This window comes from Pygoscelis adeliae, unplaced genomic scaffold (assembly GCF_000699105.1).
Source record: "Pygoscelis adeliae isolate BGI_AS28 unplaced genomic scaffold, ASM69910v1 Scaffold38, whole genome shotgun sequence".
Taxonomy (NCBI): domain Eukaryota; kingdom Metazoa; phylum Chordata; class Aves; order Sphenisciformes; family Spheniscidae; genus Pygoscelis; species Pygoscelis adeliae.
The window spans coordinates 7341134-7360237 of NW_008825614.1; the positions used below are offsets into that span (position 1 = coordinate 7341134).

General features: G+C 39.6%; 1 protein-coding gene across 1 annotated transcript in view; it reads left to right on the forward strand.

Annotated features, from left to right (window-relative positions):
- The window catches only part of SLC15A5 (solute carrier family 15, member 5), a 35040-nt gene extending 20756 nt beyond the window's left edge, over window positions 1-14284 (forward strand). Inside the window, exons 7-9 of the mRNA XM_009333017.1 lie at window positions 3990-4121; window positions 12141-12249; window positions 14140-14284. Coding sequence (XP_009331292.1) covers window positions 3990-4121; window positions 12141-12249; window positions 14140-14284 — 386 coding nt within the window. The remainder of the gene's footprint in view (window positions 1-3989; window positions 4122-12140; window positions 12250-14139) is intronic.
- The last annotated feature ends 4820 nt before the right edge of the window (window positions 14285-19104 follow it).

Genomic DNA, 19104 nt, shown 5'->3' on the forward strand with positions numbered 1-19104 from the left:
GTGACTGGTCTTGAAGCTGAACCCGCTTCAGGTGGGGGCTGGACCGGATGAGCTCCTGAGGTGCCTTCTGACCTGAACTCTCCTGTGATTATTTTCTTGAGACAGAACAAATACGCACATGACAGCGGAGCTGTGGTTACGGTCTGTGAGCACTTTTTAGGCCACAGTCAAATCAAGGTGAAGCAATTTAGCTTAACACTTTTCATTTGTGGACCCAGCTAATAGAATTATTACACCTTTTTCACTGACACAGAGCATATGCAGGTGGGTAACACAATTCAACTGACAGGCTAACCTGGAGAATATTGTAGGCAGATGCAAGATTTTTGTTTGTGCTCCAACTGGGAGTCATGCGAACATGCCTGCGCAGAGCATCATGCCTTAGCTTGTGCCATGGAGCCAGAGATAAACACTCCTCTTTCACAGAGCACAGGCAGAGCTTAGCTCACTCCTGCCATCCACAAATTATGTAGACGCACTCTTGATTGTGTGTCTGAACCTTCTCTCCCTTCCATAATTTACCTTTCCACATCTACACTGACATTCCTGAGGCTTATTTTCTTCTGAGGAGCACACAGAGTGCTTACCAGTGTTTTACTTTGCAGAGCTTAAAAAAAAAGTATTACAAAAATAATCTAATCAACATTCACTTAAAGAGACACAAGTACAGTAATTGACTAGTTGATCTCTGCAGGCATTTAATTCTACAGGTTGAGTGTCTATTGTTCCAGTACAACCCCAGAAATGTTCAGGTTTTTATTTAAGAGCAGGAAATAACTTCAGTGTCTCAGCTTCATTCTCACACTCTAAGACTACTGAGAGCTGTGGGTCACGGTTTGTCACTATAAAGGTAATTTTCCCTAGTTTTAAATACTTAGCACTTTCATAATGCCTCTTCATCCGATAGCTCTCAAGTACTTAACTGAGACAGGTTTCTAGGCAGGTAATGTGGTTTCTAGGTTACAGGCTAAGTGTAACTGAAAAGTGTGACCTTCTCTCTTTAGTTTAACAAAAAAAAAGGTTAGGAGGTGGCTTGCTTACAGTCTTCTCATGCAGAAACATGAGAATATTGCTGATAGAATAAGGCTTTTTAATCTAGCACGCTGGGACACAACAGAAGTCCAATGACTAGAAGATGACATTAGTGTTTAGAAAAGAAATAAAGCTCCATCTTGGGGGTTTTTTCTTCTTTTTTTTTATCTTTTTAAAGGATTGTGATTAGAATTTCTTAGGAAGAAAAATTGTCTTCCCTATTTAAATAAAGATTAAGCATCTTGCTAAGAGCTGCAGTTAGAGGTACGATTCAAGAACCCCAGTAAATGGGACTAAGTCTGAATTTGAGATTTGCATGTAGAAAAATAAAGGTAGGTACCTAAAATAGTACATTACTACTATAGTCGGTGGGGATGCAGGCCTCCGTTCACTTGCCCACACAAGTTCAATGTCTGGCATCATTTGTCATGGAGTATCTAGGCTATGCACGCCGGGCAAGCAGGCTCTTTACGGTACCCGTGTGGCCTCCAGCTGCTGCTGGAGGAAAGCATGGTTTTCCTGCAGGTCTTGCACCTTATCAGACAGCCCCGTGCAGACGGCTAAGGTGCACTAGAGCATTTCAGGCAGCACTGGGCATCTGTATTCAGACTACTGAACTGAGCTCTAGGTTTCTACTTCAGTTTGAACTGAATTGCTGTTCAGGAACCATTCAGTGGATCTCCATGGATGGTAATGACAGCCTAGACACTTAAATAGTTGTTTCACCTTTCCTGACATTTTACTGCCTTTGTTATGCAGAAGGTCAAATTCAATTATCATAATAATTTACTTGACCTGAAAGTACATGATCCAAGTTGAAGACAGAAATGTTCACACTTGTAATCAGAGGGAAGAGAGGAGATATCTCATTTCTGAAGTGCTTGGTTAGAGGAGCTAGATTTGGCATATTGAACTCTCTAGCTACATTTGAGCCCTGATACTTAGAGTTGTGTTTATACAATATATTTCATTATCTTGTTGATAGGAGTTTTATATAATCATCTGCTTCAGGTGGCATGAGCGTCTCTTAGAATAACATCAGCATTTAATGTTTCCCTAGCACTGAGTCTTTAAAAAATAAAATAAAACAATGATAAAATAATTGCTCTCCTCTGCAATGTTAGAATGTAAGATCTCACAGGCCTCTGACAGTTTAAATTTGTAACCCTAGCTTGGCTTAAACTATGAAATTACTCTTTCAAAGCCCAATGATTTAAAAGAAAAAAAAAAAAACAAAGGAAAAAAAACAAACAAACAAACCAGAAAACTCCCCTGCCCCCCGCCACCCCCACACACGAACACACAAAAAAAACCCATCCTGTGGGACAATATTAGCAAGTATTTGCCCCCACAGTGCATGAGATTGCTGGTGATGGGAAGCCAGCCTGCTGGCCGCAGCAGCTGTGTTACACTGCCAGTGACCAAGCAGTCTGGTGCACTGCTTTGTCCTGCAAAGTGTTAGCAGATTTGCAGTGTTTGCTGAAGTGCTGCAAGAATAACATCTGCCCATCAACGTGTCTCAAAGCACTTAGAAATGGGAAGCCTTCTAACAAACAGCTCTGTTAGTTAAAGGATATATTGGGGATCACTTCACCCACCGATGAAATGCAATAGTCTCCAGGGTGAAATGCAGCAGCTGTTTAATAGTTCACAGCAGCACCGTGGGAGAAGCGAGGAACGGAGTATGCAATTGAAACAGCAGGGGTAATTTAGGTAAGTAGGATGCAATTACCCAAGCTGAATCTGGCCAAGATGCATGTTTTGCACCCTTGCTTTTAGAAGGGAGGAATAACCAAAAACTTTTTAGGCTCTCAGTGATTCCAATTAGCTAGGATGCTGACTGTACAATGTTTCAGACTGTACCATTGTATCTACAGATGGTGTCCCAGGCTCACCTGCTTTCTCTTGCCCTCAGACTTTTGGTTCCCATTGTGAATGATGAAAAAACACTGCCCATAGTATTTTTGTCTTCTCTTTAATATGTTTCCAAAGCTCTCATTTGGACATCCAAATTAAAAAGGGTGGAAGATGGTGATTGTAAAGTTTCATTTGTATTCAGAGATGCTTCAGGCAACTCAGCATCCAAATAGGATCCTCTGCTGACAAGTGTCTCAAGCTGGAGGTCATTCAAACTCAACTAATAGAGCAGGTTGGGAGACACCGGGGCTTGGAAAACAAGTGTGGATGAGTGCTCAAGGTGTGAAATTAGCAAAAAAGAGGTTCTGATAATCAGGGAAAGTTACTCAAAAAGAGCAGCTATCATAAAGACCTGCTGTTACTCTAACCTAGTTTAGCCAAATGACAACTGGTGGGATTATTTATAATCATCCATGCTACAACAGCATGCTACAGCTCCCCCTCACCACCAAAGCTGTTGCTTCTTCTGGTTTAATCTTCTGGCAAGAAAGTGAAGACAATGTCTTAAAAATTAGCCAGTGACTCTGGGGGTTGCTCTCTGGGAAAGAGGAGCATTGTAAAGCCTTAAGTTAAAGCAAGGTAACTGTCCAAGTTAAGGTAGAGCTCTGGATTTTGGAAGTATTTACTAGTAGCCACGCTGCATTGGCTCTGGCATAGGAGGTCCCACTGTCCTGCAGTTAAATATCACATCTGCTGACTTCATGCTTGCTGATTGCGGTGGTGTTTCTCTTGTCTCACTATGACTGAGGTTTTAAAAGGTGAAAGCAACTGCCTGGGTGAAAGATCTTTACGTACTTGTGGAATGTCGATAGCTGTACGTGGGATGGTTTGTAACAGAGATTCATTTAAACAGTTTAGATAATCCTTTGTTAATAGGGTACATACTAACATGTCTGATTGCCCTTCTGCAGCAAGTACATTCTCTGTGTAAAATATGGAAAGTCCCTATTGGAGACACTTTGGATTTTTTTCTGTCTTATCTATCTTCTACCATCACTTTTTTTTTTTAAACCTGTAACTGTGTCTGCTTCCTTTCTAAGGTTCCTTACTTTCATTCCGGCTTGTGCCAGAAAGAATTAGAGGGATTTCCATGCATTTTTTAACTCTCTTTAATGGAGCTGGCTGTTTTATGGGAGCTTTCTTTGTTCAGACAGCCCACGCAGGCACTCAAGGTAAGAATATGCTCATGACTGGTGTTCCTGAGCAGTTTTCTAATATTATTGATTTGGAGAATTAGGCAGCAGAATTAAAGGGGATGCCAAAGTTTTATTGATTTTCTCTCACAATTAAGATGGAATTAAGATAGGAAATAGCCTTCCAGCTGTATTCATCCAATTTTAATGAGTCATCTTAGTTTTGATAGTTGGAGTAATTAGAGGATGGCATCTTGCAGGAAGCCCTCACCTCCAATCTCTATACTTCTGTTCTGAAAGACAAGAAAATAAACTGTCTAGGAAGCATCTTTTTATCTTCATGAAGAAGTACATTTATGTTAGCCACACTTATGTGGAAGCCTCTGGCCATGAGAGCAAGATTAGTGCTTCAAAGAATGGAGAACATGCATTTCTTTCTGTTCCACAGTGTCGTAGCAGAAAAAAGGTTGAGTCGAGTGTTTCAAAGGCGTCTAGGGAATTTGTTCCCCTAGACCCACTACTTCTCTCTTGCCGCCTTTACGCCTCTCCCTTTGCCCAGCTACTGGAAGAACCAGATTCTGTGCCAATATGGTCTCACTGTGGTTTTACCCTTTTGCAGATGAATACTGCAATTTCCAGAGAACTTACTGTTTCAAAAGGAGTTATTTCAGAGTCAGCCTGTTGAGGATTATTTAGTGTAAGCCCTGAACTGGAGATTTTTCTGGGTTGCTGACTTTCAAGATAGGCCAAGAGTTTCTTAAAGTCTTTTTTCCTTTGCTGATGAATCTTTGTTCAATACAGAAAAGACTTGTTTCATAAGTAAATGTAAAAAGTAAAGCACTTGAGTTCTTGAACCAAAAGACAGGGATCCCTTTGTTCACACAGCTGAAATAGTTCCACTTGCTGAAGCAGTACTTCTAAAGACGATTTCCACTGATAAGCTTTGTTGTCATTGTGTTACGGAGAACTGTTCTCTTACAGAGCACAACTGCTGGCCCTAATGCACGACACCATTGCAATTACCACGGCTGCAGAATTTTGTAACTGCTCATGGTTAAGTTTTGGGTTCTTCTCTTTCCTACATAAAGAACGATGTAACTTAAAAACAAGGGGAAGTGGGTTTTTTTGAAAGTATGACGAGAAATTTTAATGGTTCTTTGACATGCAGTGCTGTTTTTAAGTTAACAACTCAATTAAAATTTTATTATGAGGTATAAAAGCATCACCTAGAGATGGGTAAAAACCAGGAATGCTTACCCAAATGAGTCAGGCAAAGAACTATTAAGTACCAGGGCATCTAGTGTGGAGAGCAGAGCTCCTTGAATGTCCCCCAGTGGAATAGATTTTTTTTTTTTTTCCATTGGGTAATATGGGTTCAATGAAACTAACACTTCAAGAAAGACTATGTTGCTGACTTTTTTTCTTCCCCTCCCCCCAAAAGTATGGAAGTTATTAATTTTGATAAGGCTGAAATATTTTGTTTTAGTAAAACTGACATATTTTACTGCAGTTTGACTTTGGGTATAATTAAATATTTATAAAATAATTAAGCATAATGTCAGCATCAAAACATTTTGACTATATTGTGCCACCATATATATAATTTATTCCTTTATAGAATATTTTATACAAAGTGATAGAGGAAATCAATTTTTGCATTTGGTTTGCAATTCAGTAGATTTTTGTCTAATTTTTTATCAGGGTGATTTATTCTTTTTCTGTAAGTCTGTATGAAAACATTTAATTGATTCAAAAAAGAAAATGTTAATTTCTTGCCAGAAATACTGTTTTATCAGAGCCTTCAAATTCTTATCGTGGCTGGGACCAAAAAGCCTGAACTCTCCAAATTCTCCACAGACTGCAGTTGCCATGTTCTAACCCTTTTTGCTCAAGATCTTTGAGCGAACTGAAAAAGCTTCCTGGCTAAAATACTCCTCACTTTTATGAAGTTGGGTGGCAAACTTAGCTTTGGGAAAAAAAAGGTATAACTTACGTCTTTATTTAACTTTGTCAGACCTGCCATTCCTGTAGATGGAATTGACCTCACCATTATCCTGAGCAAAAGCCACCCTTAAATTTCCAAGGGATTCAGTGACAGTCTGTATTCAGATTAAGGTGCCGTAATGGGACTGAATAAGCCCCTAAATAGGGGAAGTCCTCTGCAAAACTTGAAAAGCTTTAGAGAAAATATAGTGAAAAATGTTTAATGTTTGCTCTGTTGCTCTAGTTAGAAGCATTAGAGGTTACTTTCTCTATTAGTATGTAAACAACATATTATTGGGCTCTCACATTTTATTTCTAAAAATAAGTGGGATCTCACTGGGTATCTCTTTCCCAGTGTTCCCTGCTTGAAAGAGATTAATTATTCCAAGTTACCACAATTGATGCAATTCACAGCTTGTAAATAATGGAGGTACTCCTGTATCTTCATTCGTGTTATAACGCTTCAGACTGAAGACTTAGAGTATTCCTCTACTCATCCCAGCTAGGCTTTTGTCTATGACTCATAAATCAAAGTAGGCTTGGGATCAGACTTTTGGAGCTGGGTATAGACTACAACAAAACCAAAGAGGATTTAGGCTTGGTTTTGTTCTTCTCCTAGTTTGATAGGAAATGTTATCTACAAAATTCTCTTGTTCCATCTGTATTTTTTCCAAACTCTTCCATTGTGCTTCTTACGGTGTTCTTTGGTGCTTGTGATGAAAAGCTTAAGATCAGCAAAATAATAATTTTTTAATTTATAAAACCTAATGGTTACCTGTTGAAGCCTCTGAAGATGATAGCGCTTCAGAGAATAAAATTGTGACCTCTCTCAGGTCAAATGACACAAATTAAGCCCTCATTACTCACATTTGGTATTATTTTTCAGCTCTGTTTAAAGAGCTTGTAAAACATTTGGTATTTGGACAATTTATCGAACTGGAAGTAAAGCAAACCACCCAGAACTTTTTTTCCTAAAAAGCTGAACTAATTTATTTATATTGGAAGACCAAAGTTCTTTCTCTTTTGCTGAAAGAAGATGATAGTGTTTATGCAATGGTTTTGTAAGATTTAACAAGGCTTAGTGTGCGACTCTTGGGCTATGGGTGCTTTTGTCCCATGATTCTTGTTTCACCAAAACGTGAGCCAAGACTATTTCTGGTTCTCCCATCTCTAAGCAATGAGACCATGTTTGCCGTGAAGCAATTCAGGAATCGGTGAAGTAGATTCTCCAGTGTGTATTTTGAAGTGCTGAAGCACAGAGGGTGTTGACAAAATTTAAACATTTTATATCCTATTTCATGTCACTAGTTTAGAATTTTATTTGGGTTTTTATTGGCAAAGTTGATCAGATATCAGTCACAGTCAAAGCTGCATTAATCATTTTTAACGCATCTATGGAGGATGGTGTGAATATGATAAAAAGACTTTTTTTAAAATCTGACGAGTGCAAACAGATGACGGGTGACAGTGATATTTTCAGTACAAGCTGGGAAACTGCTTTCTTTTGGATCTCTTACCTCTCCTAACATTTTAACAGAAGAAGATGCAAGACAAAACCTGTCCTCCTATGCCAATCATTTCAGAATACATTTCTCTAAAAATATTAATGTAAATATGTAAGAAAGGAGGAAAAAAAAAAGGTCAGAGGAAGGAAACTGCCCCAGACACAGTTTTCCTGCTTGTATTTAGAGAACCAGGGGTTTTTTGTGGGTTTATTTTTTTTTCACTTTGGAGCCTTGTGTGATTCTAAATACCAAACACGATAAAGCTAAAGGATACCTCTTGTGGTCCAGATGGTGGTGTCCACTGGTGCCTACTTAGCTAATAAGAATTAAAGGCAGACTGAGACTTTAATTTGGATATGATTAAACACTAAATATATGCCCGCTAACTTGATGAAATGATGGAAGGCAATACAGTCCTTTTCTAAGATATGAATTAAATTTTTCTGTAATCATAGTCTAGGTTGCAGGATAGCTGTAAAAATGCAGGAATCATACAGACTATACTAACTTCTGGCATGTGACTGTTTTGCTTTGTCTTCTGTGTTTTCCCAATACTAAAATATGATGGTGTTATTCAGTAAACAACCTGAATGCCTTCCTATGCAACTTTTGGGCTTTGTTGTGGATCCCTTGAGAGCTCCAAGGGTGCCGTCATAGTAACAGATACCTCGTGTGCACTAGTATATGTCAAGGACTGGCTTACAGCCCTTTCCACATCTTCTTTCGTGGCTAGTATGGCCAGCAGTTTGTTGCTGTCAGTCATCCACCAGAAACAGCCCAAGAAAGTGTTTTTGTCTGTGTCCTAATCTCTGCTTCACCTACTTTTCTGCCTGTGTTGGTAGGATCAGGTGTTTTCTCTTGGTGTTCTATAATATTTCTTCTTGTACTACCTGAGCATTTTTGATGCAAAATCAATAGGACTGAAAAACGTCAGTGAAAGTTTACCAGGCACTTTATTTCAACGACGTATGGTATAGCAGGCTTGAGGAACTGACTCTGCCTAGACTTAATCTTCTAATTTCTTCTAAATTTGCCATGAAATGCATAACCGATACACCTCTAACAAATAAGAAAAGGCTCTTTAAAATACACACAGCTAAAGGAAACTTCTGATTCTCTGAGGTGATTCATGCTACAAAGTATTTCCATTGTTGGAATAAAAATGGAAATCAGGAGCTTGTTGTAGAAAGTTAATTCCCAGTGAGCAATTATCTATGTGACAAACCAACCTTGTAATTGGCACTTCTGTTGGCAATCTCCATAGAAAAGTAAAGGATTGACAGAACCCAAAGGCAGTGTCTTTTGGGGGAAAGTGAATTGTTAGCATATTGCATGCTGATTCAAGGCTGAGAAGGTGCTGGACTCTTCAAACACAGTAGTGCCTAGGGCATCTTACTCCAGCAAAAACAAACTGGCCCAATAAGTTCCTGACGTTCATGGCTGAGAGTAAAATCCTGGAAGTATGAACTCCAAACCCAGTCAGTGGAGGGTGCTGGAGTCTGCAGACCGCTTGTGGAAGGTGTTAGTGGGGTAAGAGGTGAAAGCCTCTAAAGGGAGTTTTGCTCCCTGAAACACATGGTTGATGTTTTAACACTGACGGCTGTTCTCCCAAGGCTTTCTGCCAGCAGAGGACTCTCTGTGCGGTGAGTGTAAGTAGAAGTAAATGTAGTCCAGGTTTATCCCCTCTTTCATGGAAAACCAACTTCCATTTAAAAAGGAAAAAGAAGGGGGGGGCGGGGAGGGAGAAGTAAATATTTTTGGCTGAAAATAGGAAATGGTTACATTAATCTTTGCTGTATCCACTAATGAAAATGCATATTGGCAGTAGGATAACAGTCTGGATATCTCTAGGACTGCTGTGACCCCTATTTCTCTGTAGAGAAAGGCATCCCTGACGAACCTTGTTGCCCCTCACTGAAAGGAAAAGGAAGCCTTGCTCCTACCTCTTGCTTTGGATAGAGCAGTAAGCGAGAGAGAGCGTGCGCGTGCCATGGGAGCTGGAGTCTTACCATGCCCGATCTAATTTTGGTTCTGCCTATGCTGTTGCTCATTTATAATACAGGATTTTTCAGAGGCTTTGTGTTGTTATCCTGGCCTCACTGTTTAAACACTGGCAATTACTAAAAGAGGCAAAGAGGAGAGAGAGAGCAATGATCTTGGACCCAGGCCATGGAGGAGACCGGTGGTGAAGTGGGGGCAGAACCCAGATCTCCTGTTTGCTGGGCTGCCCTCCCACCCTGATAAAACCAACCATTCCCACTTTCAACGCTTCAGTATGGTGCCTTTGCTAGCTTTAAGACAGTTTCAAAGGTCCATTTTACTCCGTTCTCTTAGAAGCTGCTAAATTCCTCTTTTTTTTTTTTTTTTTTAATCGCTCAGTGGTATTTTTAAGTACATATTTTCTGTTCAGGTTTCATTGTAAACGCTGTTCCATTAGGAAGCTCCTGCTGCTCATATAGTTAGCCTAGCTGATGTAAATAACCTAGCAGACAGTGTGAACTCTGCTCTGACAAGCTGTATCGCCGAGCCCCATGCGTGCTTTCTCTTTCATCAGATACACGCGCTCTCTCCGTGACTTCTATTGGCCACTGGGGGATGTGAAATGAAAAACTACCTGATTGTGAATTATGACAGTAAAAGTTTATAAGCTACTAAAATGAAGTTATAGCACCTAGGAGCTCAGTCAACTGACAATGTTAAATGATACATTTTAAAACTTGCTCTGAGATAATGCTACAAAAGGAACGGCGCAGGCAGAGGTGAGGTGGTGCTCTGTGACAGGCAGAAAGGGAACGTGGCATGGAGCAAACTGCAGAGGAGTTAGGGAAAACTGCGCTGGTGGCAGTTGTTCTCTGTTAATCCCAGGAGAGCTAAAGGTAACTGCTTTGAAAAGAAATGTGTTTACAACTCTAAGATGTGGAGGAAAGAGAAAAATGTAAATATATGTATGTGGGGGGGTGGAGTGTAATCCTTTGACTGCTGGCTCTCCTGGGCTGTGGAACGGCTCTTTCTCTCTAATTAGCTTGTCAAAATTTTCTAAGAATGGCATTGGATGGCTAAAGATGGCATTAGTGGCCAAAAGATCAGTTAAGGCTATCAGGTTTGTACAGCACAGCTTTGGCAAAGGTGGCTGTTTTTCCTCCTCTCCCTTTTTAGGTCGTTCAAGTGGTGAGCAGCCACTCTATTTAGATGGGTAGGATTTGATACCAGACTTTGAGGGAGCAAAGAAAGGCGACTTTGGGCACAGCGATGCTGGTGTTTTAGTTCAGATCAAAAGTGTGCTTTTGATCTGAACCTCCTGATCATCTCGGATTTGCATCACAGAGTGATCCTGGAGCACAAAAAACCTGCATTCCTTTTGGATGGAGCTAAACCAAAAAAATGCTCGTGCCTGATGGGTTCCAGGTGTTAGTGGGAACTGGTCTGATGTGACCCCCCCTGAGCTGTGTATAGTGTGGACTTCGTATTCTCAGCACCAGTTGTTTCACGCTCTGTATTTGCTCCTATTGCACTTCACTACTTGCTAGTGAAGACAGTCTCTCTTTCTTCTTCAAAGACAATAAAGATCCTGTATTCCCAACTAATGTAAAAGGTCGTTACAGGACTGTAGAGCTTTCTCTGATATTCTGTATCTACTGTAACTTCTTTTTCACCTTGGTTTTATGTTTTTGCTGTAGTTGATTATGGTACTTCAGGTACTGATTGTCTTCAAATGCAGACTGACTGGGGCTGGCTTTCTGTTTTAAGCATCTTGATTTCCATAGTTATTTACCACTCGAGCTTGTTTGCAGACTGGTAGCAACGGACAACATCAAAAGCAATACAGTTTCAAACCAAAGCACACAAGAATACAGGCAGGGAAGACTCTGGGTGTATATAACTGGTACTGTCCTCTGCTGCATGGAGTTTAAGCTGTGAAAATGTCCCAGGCACTATTACCAAAAGCCTTGGTAGAAGAAGGTCTGATTCATGCAAATAAATGCCGTGTGCAAGACAAGGACACGTTGCAGACTCGTGGCTAAAGGCAGCTATAAAGAAAGGTAAAGTAAAATGTCAGGTAGCATCTTGGTAACAGAGCACCATCCAAGGCACTGAACAAATGCTTTTTATGCCTTTTTTTTTTTTAATCTTAAGAAGGGCCTATTAAAACCATGAGATATGTGAATAAGGATTTCTACAGAACACCTTAATTCTAGCTCTTCCTAAAATTTTCATATCTGACAATCATTTAGCTATGTGCACAGGATAATATAGAGGGAAGATGGCCCAATCATTACAGTAGTAGCCGTGCAGAGTTCGGTTTTTCAGTACACTTCAGATTTGTTAGGAAAGTTCTTCGGTTTCTCTAGATCTCTGTTGCCTGTCCGCAAAGTAGGAGCAAAGTACACTGTAGACTCAAAAAAACATAAATGCTGTGAGAATGAAGTCTGTATAAATAGCTACATATAGGGGGGGTTCAAAGCACCTACTGTGATTGTGTCTTACACAGAGTTATCTTCGTGTCTTTCATCTGAGCCACGTCTCATCCTGCAAGGTAAACTAATTCTGCTTCGAATGTCTGCTTTGCTAGGCAACTGGTTTCCACACTTGCTGCATGAAGGCAAATTGGAGAGATTCTTCTTCTTCTTGGCTTCCTTAATGACGGTGAACACCCTGGGGTTCTGGACCATCGCACACAGGTATGTGTGTGAAAATGAAAGCTTGATGTTTCATTTGTAGATATGGGTAGAAATTCTTGCAAAACCTGTAAACTAGTGTGTAATAAAGAATTGGTAGCGATAGATCATATGTTATAATTCGGGGTTCAGACTTTAGTATTTTTCATCTGCCTTGAGGAGAGAGATTTCACAGTAAAAATTATGTTGGTAAGGTTTAAAAAAAAAAAGACTGATGTAATTAGCCTTAAATATTTAAGGGGTCTTATTAATATAAAAATGCCTTGAAGAAAGAAGAGCACCCTATTCTTTACGGAAGGATGTAAATATGTTGGCATGGTGTTTAGATAACAGTACCAAGATATCTCAGTCATGGAACTGACCTCCACCGCACTTGGCTTTGTACCAATATATAGAAAATGTTGCTGTTGTCTCAATGAGCTTACATCTTTAGTACAGGACAGCAGGCAAAGGTGTTGCAAGAAAACAGCAGACCGCTACTGGTTAATGCTGTACACTGTGGTTTCAACAGAATAACCCTGAAATATTTTCTGATAGTCTACTGGTCAATGAGATAAAAGCAACTTTCTGCTGGAGACAATGGGAGCTGCATAATTAGCCCCCACACAGGAAGCAATTTTATGCCACCTATAGAGCCTAGGTTTATTGCCTGTAAAATGCAGGGAACTCACAACTGCAATCCCCATTTACATCCAGGGTGGTTTGAAAGTTGGCCTGCCTCCTGTATTCTGGAACATTTAATCACAGTTAACTTTCTGTGGTCAGTGTTCTAAGTAATACTCGTAGTCAAGAACAGGGAGTGAAGCAACCTGTGTCACCACGACTGGGAAGGGTCACGTGCGAGTGGCATTCTCTCTTAGACGTTAGGCTGCAGTTCTATGGAAATCTTTCAGAAACCTTGATGAAGTAGGGATTTCATAATGACAATAACAGAAAATTTCCAAGGGCAGCGTACTTCTAGAACTCTTGAGAAAAATACTGCCTTTTCTGTTACATATAGCACTAACTTTGAAGCACCAAATATTACTATAGCGTCTTGTCAATTATTTCAATGTAACCTGAGACACAGGTGTCCATTTACTCCGGTGGCTAGTTCTTGATTCTATTCTTTTAAATGTGACCTGAGTCATGATTAGAAATGTTTCTCCTGTATGTACTTTGTCTTCCTTTTATAAAATGGGATTTTATTCTTCTGTAGAATGAAACTTTCATTTGTGACACTGCTGAAAACTAGAAGGTTTTGGTTGTTAGAGTGGCCATAAAATTGGGTTGAACTTAACAAACAATTTTGCCACAAATCAACATATTTTTACAAGGAAATCTGTTGACCTCCAGTCTTCCTAAAAAAAAAAAAAAAAAAAGTTTTTAAAAATTTTATTTCAAATTGGTATTTCACTTCAAAACCAAGGTAGCTCATTCTTCAATAAGACAATCAAAACCTACACAAAGTATGTTTTTTGAGGTCAAATGTAATTGTTTCATTTTGTGCCGAATAAGAATTCTCCCAGAGCAGGGAGAAAAGAGTGAGGACTATTCAGATAAACACTGATTTAAAGGTGGGGGGAAATCAGGCTTTAAAACTCTGAACTAGAAAAAATATACTAAAATTTCTCCGAGGAAAAAAGCGTGTTTCTTTTTTAAATTTGTTAAAATGACACAGTACAGGTATTAATAACACCTGCATCCCGTTTGGCACTTCTCATCCTGAAGTTCTGAAAGGTTCTAGGAAAGCACATACCACTATCCCTTTTTTTTTTTTTTTTTTGGCTGCTTAGAAGTCCAGGACTCAGAAGACACTGTAACTTGCAAAATATTACCTAATAAACAATGGGTGAAGCTAATCCCAGAAAGGATGATTATTTCTGTATTTTCCTTCCCTATCCTCCCTCCCAGATATGACAATCTGAATCAGGAATACACCAATGAATTCAGAGGAAGTCTTCCTGAAGAAAAACTTTTGAAGCATGAAAAAGCCATCAAGCATTATGATAGCGTCCTGGAAAGTTCTCCCATTTTGTCTCCTATGGAGAAAACCTAATAAAACTTCTCCCTTGTTTGACTAGATTTTGATTGTGTTACCAACCAGCTTTCTAATGATAAATTACCTAGTGTACTAGTGGAACTGCCAATGTATTTATGAATTATCTTAGAAATAATAATGTTATTTATAAGTTTACAAAATAGCAGTTGTCATAGGATTTGGCCTTGTAGGATGCTGCACTGTCGCAATGCACGTCGAGGACAATGAGAGCTCACTGCTTGGTATGGTTGGTAGAGAGCAACTTTTAATCTCTATAGGGAAATAAATAGGTATCCACATGTATTTGTACTCAGTAATGGTTAAAAAATAATAAACTCATGTATACATTTGTTTAGCAAATTACTTTGTGACAGTGTCATTTACAAATAATTTTGGAGTCTGGTATTGGCTAGTTGATACTTGCAAAGGTGGGAGACTTGTGTGCTATTCTTGGCTCTGCTACTTACCTGCTACCCAGCCTTCAGCAAGTTGCTTCTTTACCTTCGTTCCCCCATCAGTGAAATGGACACAGCCGTATTAACGGTCTTTGCAAATTGCTTTGAGATCTACCAAAAATACATTAGAAACTATATACCAGTAATAAGTCCAAAAAGTATGTCATGAAACATTGATGCTGAGGCATCTAGTCTTTTATTTGGCAGAAGCACTGTGAGATTTATCATTCCTAAAGAATGATATACAGAAAATTACTAGTAGGAGAACTGGAGACTAGAATTTATTTACACCAAAATTACTAATTGTAGCCCAGTTGCAGGGGATGAAGGGAGTTAGGAAAAGAAGATTGGGAAAGGGTAGATGCAGTTGGAAATGGGTGGAAAAATTATTAGTAAAATGCATTCCACTTTAAAGATCTAAACAGTGTTAAACACTCCCAAAATTGGCTGACTTGGGTGTTGTGAGCGATGCTAATCTAGCAGTTAACATTTTATTTTTTTTAAAGTCGTATTACTAAAAAGAGTGAGGATAGAAGTGGGGTCTTTATGTGATAAGGAAACATTGAACCCAAAAACTAAAGGAGCACTTTGATATCAAGATGTTCGTATTGGAAGTGGTAGTCAAGCCAGAACACTTGCTAGATATGAGGAATACTCTACCACAGAAGAAAATACATTAAAGGAATATAAAGCACTGAAGTGACACAGAGGGTAGTTTGTGAGCTGAAACTATGAAAGAGCTGGTAAAGGAGATCATCTCTCCACTGTTAACCATATTTAATGCTGTAACTTTGGGTTGGGCATTGCAGGAGGGGGAGGAAAACGTAGTAATACATCTAAGAAGTAGGAAGGAAGGCAGTCAGGAGCTGTTAGTTTGATCTCACTAGTATTCAAGGTGGGTTTTTTTTTTTTTAATTAAAAGAGAATATTTAAAGTCATGAGATAAAAGCAAAATTGAATAAAATGCAACACAGATGTATCAAAGGTAGATTTACCAGACTGCCTTAAAGTCTGTGTGTAATGAGAATTCATTTTCTAAACAAAACATAGTAGAGATGATCTGCCTTGATTTCAGTAAAGCATTTGACATATGTCCCATGGGAAATAACTTGTGAAGATGGAGATCAGGGTCAGCAGAAGAGCTACAAGGTGGCTGAGGGACCTGTTAAAGCCCAGATGGCAACAGATATTGTAGAAAGGGGAGGTACCCATTTGGAAGCGAGTTTTTTGTGGAACTTGCATCTTCCTTCGTGGTGAAAGAGAACGTGATCCTAGGATGCACTGGTGGAGATGGAATAAGTAAGTATGTCTTCATACAAGTTCATCTGAAATGGTCATCCATGTCAAACGTGCTTTCTGACTAGTGCGGGATGTCATGCCTTGATGGCAGAGCTGAGCGTACAACTCCCTGTTTGCCCTGTAAGAAGTGGTGTAGGGGGAAAAAAGGCTGCCTGCTTGCCTTGCCCTGGCTCTTGCCCTGCCAGCAAGGGGCAGCCTCTTTCTCCAAAAGTGACTGCGTAATCTGGGCTGGTGCTGGGCCTGTGAGAGGGAGAGGCAGTGAAAGTCTAAAGGACCTGGTCTCCAAGGGCACCGGAGAGTGAGAGGCAGACTAATTTCGACATATTTGAGTAAATCTGTCCATCCCACCTGACAGTTATTTGCTTGTAAGGTATTATTTTCTAAATGGTGTTTGTATTGCAATAAACCCAGCTTTAAGCCACCGAAACTGCTAGTTTCTTTCCATAAAGAAAAAGTGAGAAATTCCTGAATACTTGACTTGACCTTTGTCTTGGCACAGAAAAGCTGCAAAGATGCTGGTTGGAGTCTGCTGACAAGAGGTATGTGGTCGCTGTCAATGCATTTGAGAGTTATACACAAAAGAACTATGTAATAAAAGGGTAAAATCCAAGATTTGAGCCAGTGAGTATAACTGGGCTGGAGACGCTTTTAACACTTAATGATAATTATATAATTACTTTTTTTTAACTGCAAAAATAACATCCAGTTACATCAAGAACAGGAGAACAAGAAACCTAACTTTCTTTTAAGATAAAGTGTTTCCTCTGGTGCATGCTCAGGCTGAATGACCTCAAACTTCCTAAGACCTTCCCCCCCCGGGAAATCAAAATGTGAGAATAGATGACAGCAGAAAACAAAATGCAGCTATTGCAGCTTAATTGTCTGATGAAGATCATTCTGCAGGAAAAAGAGGATTCGTTAATTCCCTGGACAGGACCTCTCTGTCTTGCAGTGATGCACGAAAGGCTTTCAGCAATGGAGAAGGAAGCAGCTGGGCAGCCTTCATAAAGAGGAACTCTGGAAGACATGGGTTAGAATGGGCTTTGGGAGGAGCAGTTGACTACTGAAAACTCTCTGCCTTCTTCACATGGACTAGAGGAAGGCTTTTTCTATCAGATTTAGTTAAGAATTTGGACTTTTGAATGGCTGGCAAAAGAAAAGGGGTACTGATTGCTGGATTTTGACTTATTTCAGCTGGTGGTGCAGAGGCAGCTATATGCAAAAGTCTATCAATCATGCTCACTGTTATGATAGAGCAATTTAGCAGGTATACCCAACACACAGGGATGCTTCTTGAACTGCAGCATCTGGGACTCCATACGAAGCTGATGGAACTCTTTGTACTTTCAGAGCACTGCCTAATTTTATAAATCTTTTACCAGCACACAGTGAAATTAGTATAAAGGACTCTGTAGATTCAGTCTTGACTTTGAAAGAAGCTGCTTTTGTGCTGTCTGCCAGCTCTGGTTACAACTATTCGAGTAGGTGCTGTGCTCAACGGAGGTCATTACTAACCTTGAATAGCTATATGTATTGCTGATTACTGTTGGTACAGTTTGGGGGTTTTTTTTAAGGGTTAAATGTGTTTTATACTGTACTCATGTATGCACATGCAAAAAATAGAAGTTCCGTCCCAGACAGTTCATTGAGCACCTCGGTTAAGTCTAAACGCATGGGACACCATTTTGAGTGAGGGAGGGTGAAGAAAGCTCGCTGGAGAGGATTGAGATCTCCATCTGTTAAGTTTGCACTGATGATAAAACACATGCTCCCAGTTGGAACAAGATGCATTAAAAGAGCAATTTCACTTCTACTGCCTAGCAACAATGTCATTGAGCACCTGCAATAGTTTAAACATTAAGCATAATTGGCTTTGCTTGACATAAATCTGTAGTTTTGTAAATAAGAGCAGTTGAGTTTCCATGTAATAACAATTAGCTATAAGGAATGCTTTGTTTGCTGAAGCCTGCAGCTTTGCAGAGGAAAGAGGGAGTTGTTAAGACTCAGCAGTAGTAGTCAGAAAGTAGAACCCAGATCAGACATTACATAGGCTTTGAGTGTCCTTGTGCAGATTATTTAATCTGTTTCAGTCAGGTTCCCTTGGTATGAAAGGAAGAATAACATTCAGAAGTCTTTTTTTGGTAAAGAACCCTGAGTGTGTCTGATTAAAATACCTTGGGGGTAATTTTACAGCATTAAACTGAGCTGTCTGGGTCAGTGCTGGATTTCTTTTCCCTTCTTTTAGTTGGAGCTACTATTGCATCTTGAAAGTTCTTGTAAATTTTCTAGAATCGCTTGCTTCCTGCAGTGATGGAAGAAAGAGGTGTGTGATGCACTTGATATGAAAATCAGTCTTGTTCAGCTTCTGTGGGAACTCTGAGTTGGAAAGATGAGGTAGGAGAATGCCTTCCTTGTGGCCCTAGAGCAGAGCTGCAGAGCAGAACTAAAGCTTTTGGACTTCATCTTGGCATCTGTTTGCTATAACATGCACTAGATTTGCCTTGGCAAGGGCAAATACAGCTACCTTCCAGGGCATGTTTTGAAAGTCTGCTTTTATTTAATCTTTAAAAAAAAATAAAAAAAAAAATTCACAAGTCTCCTCATCATGCCTCTCTTCTGAATAGAATAAAAATGATCTTTTCCTTTCTATCTACCTGGTCTCTAGAAAGTCTCACCGTAGAAGTAATATTCTGTTGGTGTAGTACTTTAAATTATTCTAGTTTCAGTCTCTGTCTGTAACCGTAAGTATAGATTTTCTTGATTCAGAGAAGGTTGATGTCTGAACCTTATGCAGTCTACTAGTACTGGTGCTGACTCCTTAGAGTTAGTTAATCAGTTCTAATACTCAGTGGTAGTAAGACTGAAAGGAACTGCTCTGACAACGATTTTTTCAGAGTTTTGAAGATACTTCATCTCTGCAGAGTACTGGATGATGGACCCTAAGACTACCAAATTGTAGATACCGTCTACACGTTTTGTTGGGGGATACATGCTCTCAAAAAGAAAATTAGCAGAAACTTATTTTAAAATGTTGTATGACCAGCATCTTTTCCTACTTGTTTGTTTGTTTGTTTGTTTGTTTGT